At 38.0% G+C, this 12,077-nt stretch overlaps 1 protein-coding gene across 2 annotated transcripts in view; it reads left to right on the top strand.

Annotated features, from left to right (window-relative positions):
- The window catches only part of SP4 (Sp4 transcription factor), an 86,002-nt gene extending 75,292 nt beyond the window's left edge, over nt 1–10,710 (top strand). For both annotated transcript variants that reach the window (XM_007981921.3, XM_007981920.3), the window contains exon 6: nt 6,924–10,710. In XM_007981921.3, coding sequence (XP_007980112.2) covers nt 6,924–7,171 — 248 coding nt within the window. In that variant the 3' untranslated portion in view covers nt 7,172–10,710. The remainder of the gene's footprint in view (nt 1–6,923) is intronic.
- The last annotated feature ends 1,367 nt before the right edge of the window (nt 10,711–12,077 follow it).

The following is a 12,077-nucleotide window of genomic DNA, read 5'->3' as shown; positions in this document are numbered from 1 at the left end:
CTAGCTGAGGGATGTCTGGGAGCAGGCTATGTAGTCTAATTTCTTTGTCCAGAGAAGCTTGCTTAGCAGCTTCATCTGCAAGCTTGTTTCCTGTAGCTTCTATAGTGTTCCCTTTCTGATGACCATTTACATGAACTATGGCTACCTCTGCTGGAAGCAGGCGGCTTTCTAAAACCTGTTTGACCAGTTCCCCCATGAACCAGTTATTTTCCCCTGCTATTTATTAGACCTCGCTCTGTCCAGATTTTATCAAAAGTGTATACTACCCCATAAGCATATTTAGAATCAGTATATATAGTGCCTTCTTGGGCTTTAAGGAACTTTATGGCCTGGTTAAGACCATATGATTTATAGTTTTGGGCTGACCAGCCATTAGGTAATCTACCTTTCTCACATAAGGAGTGTTTATTTCCATCAGTGACAGCATTGCCATTTATCACTCGTCACGACTCATCCACAAACAGCCTTATCCCATCATGTAGTGGAGCTTCCCTAAGGTTTGGTCCTACTTTAGTTTATTATTCTATGATATCTAAGCATTTCTGGTCTGATGTCTTTGTTCTCCTCTCCTTTCCATAGGAAATTGGCTGCAGTTAGGCAAATATTTATGGTTACAAGCAAATGATTTTTTTTCTTACTAATATGGCTTCATATTTTAGAATCTGAGAATCTGTTCAAACTATCTCCCGGCTCTTGGTTTAATATTTTCCTGATCTGGTATAGGGCGCTTACTATTAGGGCCCCACCAAATGTTAACTTTCCACTCTCCTAGCAGCAGGGCTGTGGCAGCACTGCTTGCACACATTTGGGCTGCCCCCAAGATACAGGATCAAGAAGCTTGGAGACAAAAGCAACAGATTCTCTCTTCCCTCTCCAGGTTTCAGTGAGGACCCCAAGGGTGGTCCACTGTTACCAACAGATGGAATGGTTTCTCTAAAGATGGGAGGGCCAGGACCGGGGCTGAATGAGGGCCTGCTTTAGCTCTTTCACCACCTGAATTTCCTTTGAGGACAGTGCAAGGGATCAGGTTCTTCTAGTAACTTGATATATAGAATCTTTGTCTTTTGAGCGTATGAATCAATTCATAACCTATAGTAGCCAGTTAAATCTAAAAATTTTTGGAGTTCTCTCTGTCTTAGGCAAAAGCAGACCCACTATTCCCAGTATTCTCTCTGGGTTTATTCTTCACGTCCCTTCACTAATCAGGTGTCCTAAATATTTAACTTCTTTTTCTACAAACTGCAGTTTGTTCTTAGAGACTTGCAATCCCCTTTCTCTTAGGAAATTAAGCTTGTGGTGGCTTCTGATACCTCGGCCTTCTCTCCCCAGAAATTAAAAGATTATCTACGTATTGTAACAACTGTGTTCCCCTGGAAGGTTGAAATTCCTCCAGGACTTTTTCTAAGATTTGACCAAATACGTTTGGGGCTTCCATGAAATCTTGTGGCAGCACAGTCCAGGGGTACTGTTGTTTTCTCCTAGTTATAGAATCTTCCCATGCAAAGGCAAAGAGTTTCCCTACTCCTAAAGTCTGGGGTACATGCCCAGAATGCATCTTTTGGATCCACCACATTGAACCACTTAACGTTCATAGGGTATCTTATTAAAGAGGGTGTAGGGGTTAGGCACCACAGGGTGGTAGGTCTGGACAATTTGATCTATAGCCCTTAGGTCTTACACCAATCTATACAACCCGTCAGGCTCTTTGGGAGAATTGGAATATTGTAACATGCAGGGTTCTAATTGTCCATCATTAATCAATCCCTCTATTACCAGTTGGAGACCTTTTCTCCCTTCAGTAGAAATGGGATATTGTTCTCTGCAAACTACTTCTGGTTGTTTTAGTTTAATCTGTAAGGGTGTGATTTTTAACCCTCTGTTGCCTTCCCTAACCCTTACAAGGGGATTAATTTTTCTTTCTTCCTCCTCTGTTAGGAGGCTCATCACTACTTTTCTTTGTCCTTCCTCTATTCCTAATCCTAAACCCAATCTCACAATCAGATCTCGACGCAGGAGGTTAGTTCCTACTTCAGGAACATATGAGTGACCCCTCAGTTTGTTTTGGTCCTGATGTAATTAACATTTTCTTAGATATTAGAACCTGAAATCCCTCCTCTTTTATCCCTGATACTGTCAATTTTTCCTTACAGAGTACCCCTTGGTGAATCAGGGAGGAGTGAGCTGCCCCAGTATCAATCAAAATGTCACTTCTTCCCTCAGGTCCCACCTTCACATTTATTGAGGGTTCCTGGTGGGACCTACTCAGAAGGAGCTCCTGCCCCCCCCCCCATCTTCATCAACCATCTTGAAGGGTATCACCTTTTCTTTTTTCCATTTAGGATATCCTCTCTTAAAATGTGCTGTCTTTCCACACTTGCAACATCCACTCATAGTCTTAGGACCTTTTCCCTGCATTTCCCTTCTTTCTGTGTGTCGAAGTCTATAATTCCCTTGTTTCCTAAGTGGGGGATCTTGATGTAACCCTTTTCTGAATACCTCTTCCACAGTGGAAACCTTGATTTTTGCTTTTTGTTTCTGCTTCTCTTCCTTTCTCCTTACAAGACCTTCTGAGTTTGCCTCAGTAAATCCTCAGTTGGTTTCTCTTTCCATCCATCAATCTTTTATAATTTTTTGGTAATGTCAGGCCAGCTCTTAATTACAAAGTTAACCTTCAAAAGACTTTGCCCTACTGGGTCCTCTAGATCTAATCTGGAGCATTTTCTCATCTGATCTCTGAGCCTATGTAGGAATGCAGAGGGAGTTTCCTCTTTTGCTTGTTGAATCTTGAGTGTGTCCCACGAGTGGATTCCTTGATCCCTTTAATTATCAGTTCCCGAAGGTCCTATATTTGGGCGCAGTCCCTGGGATCATTATTGTCCCATTCAGGATTAACATTTGGAAATTTTTGTTCAGCTGGTGAGACTCCTTGCCTGGGAGGGTGTTGCCTCTCCCAGATGGTCACGTCCACTCTCCTAATCATTCCCCTTTCTTTTCCTATGGGCAGGATATTCTTGATGGACATCGTTTCAGCCCAGGTATAAAAACTGGATCCTAGGAATTGGTCCAGATGGTCTGCTAAACTGAGGGGATCTTCTGGGAGTGGTTTCATTTTTTTCTTGAAATTCCTAATTTCAATACTTAGGAGCATTTACAAAGCCAGTCTCTCCCTGTTCCATGGGAACTCCCCTAAGAGGGAACATGCTAGGTGCCTGCTGTGTGGAAGGAATAGGGAAGTTTTCAATATCCCTCTTACAGTGTTCTAGTTCTTTTCTTAAATTTGGATAAGGATTTAGAGGAACAGTTGGTTTAACCTCCATGGTATCCAGGTCTTTCCTCTTCTAACCCTCTTGTTTCCCCTTGACTTTCCTGTCCCCTATTTTTTGAGATGTATGGAGGGGCATGCATGACAGGAGGTCCCAGGGCTTTTCACTGGGTGAGGGGTTTTTACTAGGCTCTTTTTCTTCTTTAAGCGGGAATATGGGGGCTAATTCCTTCGTCCAGCAGAGAGCATAACCCATCTCTTCTTGTGAGATTGGGGTTTTATTATTCACATAGAGAATTAAAGCTTGGCACACCCAATATTTAATCTGAGCCAAACTTAGGCCATAGGACTATCCTGGTAAATGTCAGAGGGAGTCTCTTTGGCTCCCTCTTTCCCTTGTCCCCTAGGCCTAGAATTTCGGTTTCCCATTTTCGGTCAGTCTGTGTCTGAGCTTTTCCCTGTGTTCTCAGCACCCCCTACTGGAGGTTTCTTGCACACCCCGAGAATCACTTCATCCATTCTCCGACCATTCTTTGTCCATTCTTTGTCCATTTTCCTCATGGGAGAACAGAACCATGGATTGAGACTCTGCTGTTGCTTCAAATGTAGGGTACATCTCAGTCACACTCACTCAACCTCTAAAAATGCCCAACCACCAAGACAGTACTTATAGTCCAGTTTTCCTCCCTTGGCTCCTACACAAGGTTGCTTGGTTACTGCAGTGCCTGCTTTTCTCCGTGTGTCACCTCTGCTGCCTCCTGAATAACAGTCTCAGGTTTGTCTGTGTCTTCTGTGGGGAGCCAGGATGCCCGGACAGAGCGGGCCACCTAAATCGGGCGGGACGCCTCTCCCCTCTCAGCTGGAGTCCCACTCCATGCACGTACAGAGATCCCAGACAGGCCCCCAGGTTTGTGAGACATACACATTTACCTGTCCAAACCCAAAGAATGGAGACACGAACAATGGAAGCGAGACTTTTAATGGTGGTCTTGCAAGATGGGGTGTCTGGTAGGCAGGCACACCTGGGGCAGTTATAGCAGGTAATTTATCTCCTAGCATGCAGTGCTTACTGCCACCTCCACCCCCCAGGTTCAAGTGGTTCTCCTGCCTCAGCCTCCCAAGTAGCCGGGATTACAGGTGTGCACCACCATACCCAGCTACTTTTTTTTGTATTTTTAGTAGAGACAGGATTTCACTGTGTTGGCCAGGCTGGTCTCAAACTCCTGACCTCAGGCGATCCACCCACTTCGGCCTCCCAAAGTGCTGGGATTACACGTATGAGCCACCGTGCCCAGCCTAAATACATTTTTTTTTTTTTTTAAAGTAGTCCACTACCTCCACCTTTGTACAGAGAAATCCCAGCTTCCTCCTGTTGGAACCTAGCTAGACCCTGGAGTAAGATACCAAGACCAGACTTGCCAAGTGTGGCTTCGCATAGAGTTTGTGTCTGACCTGGGGTCAGGGCCTTGTCTACACACTTTTTTTTTTTTTTTTTGAGACAAGTCCTGGCTCTCTCATCCAGGCTAGAGTGCAGTGGCTCACTGTAGTCTCAACATTTGCATTACATGTTGATTTATGTAATTAATGGATGGTGTTGCTTATTATCGATTGATCATGAATCTTGCCACTCGACAAATTTATTCTAATTGTTTATTTTCTCAGATTTTTTATGTAAATAATAATAACTGTAAATAATAATATATTTCAATTTTTTTCCTTCCAATGATTGTACCTCATTTCATTTTACTGTCTTATATGTAGGCTTGGTAAGAATGTTTCGTATTATGTTGAAAGTAGTAATGATATATATAATAGCACTCCTATCTTGTTCCTGATGTATAAAGTAATAGTTCAGAAGTTTCTCCATTAATTATATGTAGCAGTATAGGGTGCCAATGACTTTTAGCAGGTAAAAGAATAACTTTTTATTCCTGGTTTGCCAAGAGCGCTTATCAAAATGTGTTAAATTTTATCACATTGTTTTTATGCTTCTGTTGATCTTTTTTTTCTCTCCTTTAACTTTATGGGATCTTAAGTCATACAAAGTATTGTATTTTTGTGTAGTCAGATTTGTCTGTTTTCTCCTTTATAGTTTCTAAATAACCTGTTGTACTTTTTAAAGTATCACCAAGCTCTAGGTTATAGAAATGTTTTCCTTTTTTTTTTTTTAATACTTGGTTTTAAATCTTTATAACATGTATTTTGGTGTGTGGTATGACACGGAGGTGAAACTTCTTTGTGTTACTTCACATGGATGTTTAATACAATATTGTATTGAGTGCAGTGGTCCTATAAGTGTTAATATTTGTTTATAATAATAATAAGGAAGACTAATGGTTTTTTCAAAGGGTATGAAAAAGTAAAAGCACACACGTAAAGAAAAAGAGAATGTAAAGAAAAAGAGAGAGTATCTGATGTGAACCAACTTGAGCCTATAGATTTTTTTATTGGTGAGTCAAAAGCAGGGCCAAGAAAAGAAATTATCCAAATTGAATTTTCTTATTGTATTAGTCTGTTTTCACGCTGCTGATAAAGACACAATTCCACATGGCTGGGGAGGCCTCACAATTATGGCAGAAGGCAAAGAGGAGCAAATCAAATCTCATGTGGATGGTGGCAGGCAAAGAAACAAAAAAGACACAAAAGCAGAAATCCCTGATAAAACTCTCAGATCCTGTGAGACTTATTCACTGCCGCAAGAACAGTATGGGGAACCCACCCCCATGATTCAGTGATCTCCCACTGGGTTCCTCCCACAACATGTGGGAATTATGGAAGTATAATTCAAGAGAGGTTTGGGTGGGGACACAGAGCCAAACCCTATCACTTATTATCCAAGTTTTATCGGACTGGGAAAACAACATTTCAGTCCCTTAAGTAACAGTTTTAGAGGGAAGATCTACAGCTAACAGTTATTCATTGAGCACATCAGGATAAACCAGTTAACCAAATTTTGATATGCCTCATTTATTATACACAAAAACAAAATGGCTTTTTTCTTTTTAGTTAACATTAAACTAGCTTTTATTCCAAAACAAAGAAGTCGGTCCAGTAGAACTACGTTATATTTTGAAGAAAGCATATTTAAGAATTTCTTTGGACAACAGAAACTAAGTGTTATCTTATGAAACCTAAAAACTCTATTAAATTCTAAATGTAGCATGTGCCTGCCTCCCATTTTTGCCTTGTAAAGAACTCAGTACACTATTAAATTATTAACTTAGTTTATTTGAAATGGTTCTAAGATATTTCATGCCACCATGATTAAAACTAAAACCCAGGTTAGCAGTTTGGAAGAACAGTGGACATGAGCCTTGAACATTATATATATTTGTTACATCTGATAGAGATTTTAAATTGCCTGCTAAAAGCCCTCTTGCTTTGTAGATGGGAAACTGAGGGTCCGGTGGCTATTTACTTGCTCCAGCTTTTATTTCCAGTTCATAGCAGAAGCAGGACTTAAACTTCAGGTCTTTTTGTTGCAATCACATGGTCTTTCTCTTTGCATTGCTTGTTTCATAACATTTTTAAATAAAATATTTTGCAACTAGTGAAACTGTACAAAAACTCATATATAATATGACCAGAAGGAAGATTGTTAAAAATTATAATTTCACTTAAGTAAAATGTGTATAACTTCATTTACTGTTTTTCTATGTAGGTGAAAAGAGATTTGAATGCCCAGAATGTTCTAAAAGGTTTATGCGGAGTGATCATCTCTCCAAACATGTCAAAACGCACCAGAATAAAAAAGGTGGTGGGACAGCTCTTGCCATTGTTACCTCGGGAGAACTGGACTCATCTGTTACAGAGGTGCTTGGCTCCCCAAGAATTGTCACAGTTGCAGCCATTTCTCAAGATTCGAATCCAGCAACTCCCAATGTTTCAACCAACATGGAAGAATTCTGAAAAGTTATTTATAACAGAGACCTCTAGTGCTGCACTTGTTTACACACCTTTGAAATCTGGAAATGGGCTGGTCAAGTGGATTACAGAGTAGGAAATTATGTTTTCATTCTTGGCTTCTTTAAGTATTCCAGGGTTTGGGGTCAACACATGAACAGTTGAATTTTAAAAAATACAAAAAGTAAACTGATGTACTGGAAACAGAAAAGTATTTCCTCCATACTATAAGTTGTAGTTGTTTGGAAATATATCACATAACCTTTAGACAGAATCTTCCCATCTCTTAATATCATGTGTTAACATGTTTAAAAAGACCTTAGTAGTTTGCAGGCTGGACCTTAATTGAACTTATTTTCTTTGAAAGTACTTTGTTATAAATTCAGTCAGTAATAATTTACATGTTTTCTTTTTCTCTATAGCACAGAAAACAGATAGTTAACTGATGATAGGGATAATACCGTATTTCCTTAGCTTGATTTTTGGAAAATCAACCGAAAATAGTTTTGGCCGTCTTTTCTAAATGTTAGAAATTCTTCAACAGCTGAATTAGGTAAGTTCTAAAACAGTAATCTGAGATGCATCTCAGATCTTTATTACCACTACATTATAGTAGTGTGTATGCAGACAATCAGTGAAGTCCAATTACTTTCTCCATTTGGAGACACAAGAGGAACTTAGAGTTAAATCTTAGGTTAAATTTAAGGTTGACACCTTAGGAAAATGCTGGGGAAAAAAATGTTAAAACAGAACTCATCATAGCTTCAGAAAAATAAAATGAAACATCTTAACATGCAATGTTCTGAAGTTAGGATTGATTATATTCCTAACCGTAGGTTGAACCACAAAATTTCATTTAATATGTTTATATTGGAAATATTTGCATAGAGTGTAAATTGTTCTGTAGTTTCGTATTTTGTAAATATGAGTTATGTTGACAATGTGCAGAATTCTTTATGCTTTGACTTGGTAGCCAAAGAAAGAATTATACTTTTTTCCAAGGCCAGCAGAAAATTATCTTTTAACTACATTGTAATTCTTGTTTTCCTCTACTAAAAATTGGCCAGTCCCATTTTATTTCTAGTGCTGTGTTAGAAGGTAATTAGAAATTATAACACAGTAATGTTTTTATGTTACATCAATAACTGAATTTTCCCTAAAAATTAGCCTAATATATAATAGATATATTATGAAGCAAAACTTTTATTTTTGAAAAGGCAGAATAATTTTCAGTGAAGTAAGTGACTAAAGAAAAAAATATATGGTTTATGCAAGGGTCTTACAGGAAAGGGTCTTTTTTTTTTGAGATGGAGTCTCGCACTCTCGCCCAGGCTGGAGTGCAGTGGCACGATCTCAGCTCACTGCAAACACTGCCTCCCGGGTTCAAGCGATTCTCCTGTCTTAACCTCCTGAGTAGCTGGGATTACAGGCGTCCACCACCACCACTGGCTAATATTTGTATTTTTAGTAGAGATAGGGTTTCGCCATGTTGGCCAGGCTGGTTTCAAACTCCTGACCTCAGGTGATCCGTCCACCTCGGCCTCCCAAAGTGCTGGGATTACAGGCATGAGCCACCGTGCCCGGCTAGGAAATGGTGTTGTTAGGAAAGATGGCCAAAAGTTTCATATGAAAAAATCTGGATTATACCAGTAACTTAAATATTAATAAGGATATTTTATGTTTTAAAAAAGTATTTACACAGAATCATAATCAGTGAAATTGACCATTTGAAAACTAAAGTTTTTACCTACCTGCTCAATTTATTAACATCATTACTTTGGGGACTGTTTGAATATAGGTACGTGTTTTCTTGTGCATTCTCTATAATTTCAGGAAAAGTACTACTCATGCGAATTATCTTCCAAAATTGTGATGTTTCTTGTATTTTTGATGAAGGAGAAATACTGTAATGATCACTGTTTACACTATGTACACTTTAGGCCAGCCCTTTGTAGCGTTATATAAAACTGAAGGTCTTTTGTGCTTTCAGTTTGTATAAAAAAGCTTTGAGATTAAAGGAAAAAAAATTTTTACACTGTGGTTATAAATTTCAAGTTTCTTAAAGCTTTTGTAGACTTGTAACAGAGTCTTTAAATTTTAGTTGGATTTTGTAAATTGTTTTGTATATTTTATTTAATGTACTCTTAACAACTGATGTATCTGGCTTTAAAACATCAGAATTGGTTTGTTGTTTTGTTTGGTACAGAGGAGCATTTGGTAGTGTTAATTTTAATTTTATTATATAGGAGCTGAAACATCAAATATATATTTTATCTATCATTATGCTACACAATCAGTGCTATAAATTTTTTTACGCAAAGAAACTTTCTTAATGTTTTAATCATGTTTCCTCAGAGTGACACTTTTTGTTGTTGTTAATACCAAGTATGAACACTCTGCATCATTATTCCATGAACCAGTTCTAATGCAAACCTATGTATGTCCATTAGAAATGGAAGTTATTTTTTAATCAACAATGAGGCCTATTATAAATTTATCAAATGAATCTGGATAGCTTTATAGCATATAAAATATGTTAATTTGTGTTAGCAGGTGCACATTTCACCACTGAAATTAGAAATATTTTGACAGTCTGTTCTGCATACCATTCTGAGTCTACTTTTCTGTCTTTAGAAGAATCGTAAATTTCAATGTCCTTTATTTGACTCAGTGGGATATAGCTGTTATAAGTAATAGGGCACAGATGTGCAGTAGAGTCTTGTTTAATGGCATTTCACTGTTCATTCCCTTTACCGCCGTTATAAAACTTTTCTTTATTGTAATTATCAGTGCAAAGCTATGTATTTATCATGGTAAAACTCCAGTGTTAGAATAGTTTTTTCTTACAGTATACTTTCTTTGGTTAGGTTTGTGTATGTGTTGCTGATTACATTAGAACTTGATGTTAAGTCATTATTTATCACACTCTCATGAGAGCAGTAATAAAAATGTGTAATCTAGGAGAAAAAGTTAATTTGTCAAACTTAGATAAGCATGATGTTTAGGTCCTATTTTTCAATTTTATAACTGTTTTATTGCAACAATATTTGTATTTAAGTCTCCATTTTAATGCCTTGTGGTGTTTTTTTATGCATGTCACTAAGTTGTCATCCCACATAAATTGATGTGCAGCATAGGGTATTAAATCTACATAATGATTTTAAAACAGAAATAGTTGATGGTAAAATGTAAATGTTTTGCAAAAATTCCTTATAAAAAGTTTTGTAGTAACATTTCACTTGTAAATTTTTTTTGTAAAAAAAAAAAAATGAAAAAAAAAAAGAAGAATCCAGAAAAAAACCTGTTTCCCATATTCTAGAATTTAGACAATTATTCTGCCAGCAAAGCCTCTGGGGCTGTAATTGACATTTTTACAGTGCTGATTTGTATAAAATTTGTTTTTTGTGGATTTGGAAATAAAATCATGTACAAGTTGTTGCCTGCAATAACAATTGCAAGTAACCTATTAAAAATTCCCTTGAGTTTAACATGTTTCATTTAATTATGTATACTATAAAACAGCAATAAATTATTTGAACTATCAACCTTCTTATCATGAACACCGGAGAGTTAAATGCTTCTCACTGGAGAACACATTGGCAACCCTTCATAATTCCTCGTATTGAGATCTGGTCACCATTTATCTGAACATATCGCCAAAGAACACCAATTCAAATTGCATGTTAATTTGTAGCCATTGCTCTAGACATTTATGGAAATTAAAATTTGATTTAGAGACACTTTTTACTTAAATATTTTAAGCAATCAATGTTAGGAAATTGTAGGAAGACCTGAAAATGAAAAACATAATTAAAATATTATTTAAGCTCACAGAATCACTGAGAAGCAATATAGGCCGCATAGATGCCACAAAGACGACAAGCAGAAACTGTCTTTCCCTTCTGGGAGAGCCCTAAAAATCTCATGAAGACCTTCAGTAAGGTGATGAATACATTATTGTAACAACTTCAGCTAACACATTTCCAAACTCAGCAGCAGATATAGACATAGCAAAGCGAGGGTTTGGTGGCCAGGGTGGCGGGGGTAGGATGTTAGGCCACAAGAAAAGTACTCTGGCCCACTGACAGAAGACTCCAAAGACTCTAGGTTTTAGGTAGTAAGCAGGGGCTATAAGGTGTTTGGATAGAGAACCTTGTACAGCAAGGTCCTAAAGGCATAGTTATGTTACAACTTTGTAAAATAATTTGTTAATAACAGTGACTGAATCAAAGAATTTGTTACTCTGTCAAATAAGACAGGAATTGTCAAAGGATGTTTTCTATCCAAAGTAAAGATACACTTCAATTACCTGAAAAATTCGCATTAGAAAGCATCAGGATGATATTGTATAAAGGGGTAATGCAGGCCAGGCATGGTGGCTCACGCCTGTAATCCCAGCACTTTGGGAGGCCGAGGTGGGTGGAACACGAGGTCAGGAGTTCAAGACCAGCCTGGCCAACATGGTGAAACCTCGTCTCTACTAAAAATACAAAAATTAGGCAGGCCTGGTGGTGCACACCTGTAGTCCCAGCTGCTCAGGAGGCTGAGGCAGAATTGCTTGAACCCAGAAGGTGGAGTTTGCAGTGAGCTGAGATAACGCCACTGCACTCCAGCCTGGGCGACAGAGCAAGACTCTATCTCAGAAAAAAGGCTAATGCGATTAGAAAACTTCATTGTGTTTTTCAATTTTTAATATAGTTTGGTTCTTGTACTTCTAGGAATTTCAGCCACATGAACAAGACAATCAAAGAAAAAGGGATAAATCATCTTAAAAATTGACAGCTGTTGGTGTAGTAAGTTAGGAAAGTTGAAGTAGTGCTAAAAGCAACACTAATAGGGTGTGGTTTACAATGCCATTGGTAATGACAACTTGATAGAAAAAATATACAGTATTGTTTATTTTTTAATTAAA

This window comes from Chlorocebus sabaeus, chromosome 21 (assembly GCF_047675955.1).
Source record: "Chlorocebus sabaeus isolate Y175 chromosome 21, mChlSab1.0.hap1, whole genome shotgun sequence".
Classification (NCBI taxonomy): domain Eukaryota; kingdom Metazoa; phylum Chordata; class Mammalia; order Primates; family Cercopithecidae; genus Chlorocebus; species Chlorocebus sabaeus.
This window is presented reverse-complemented; position numbering and strand designations above follow the sequence as displayed.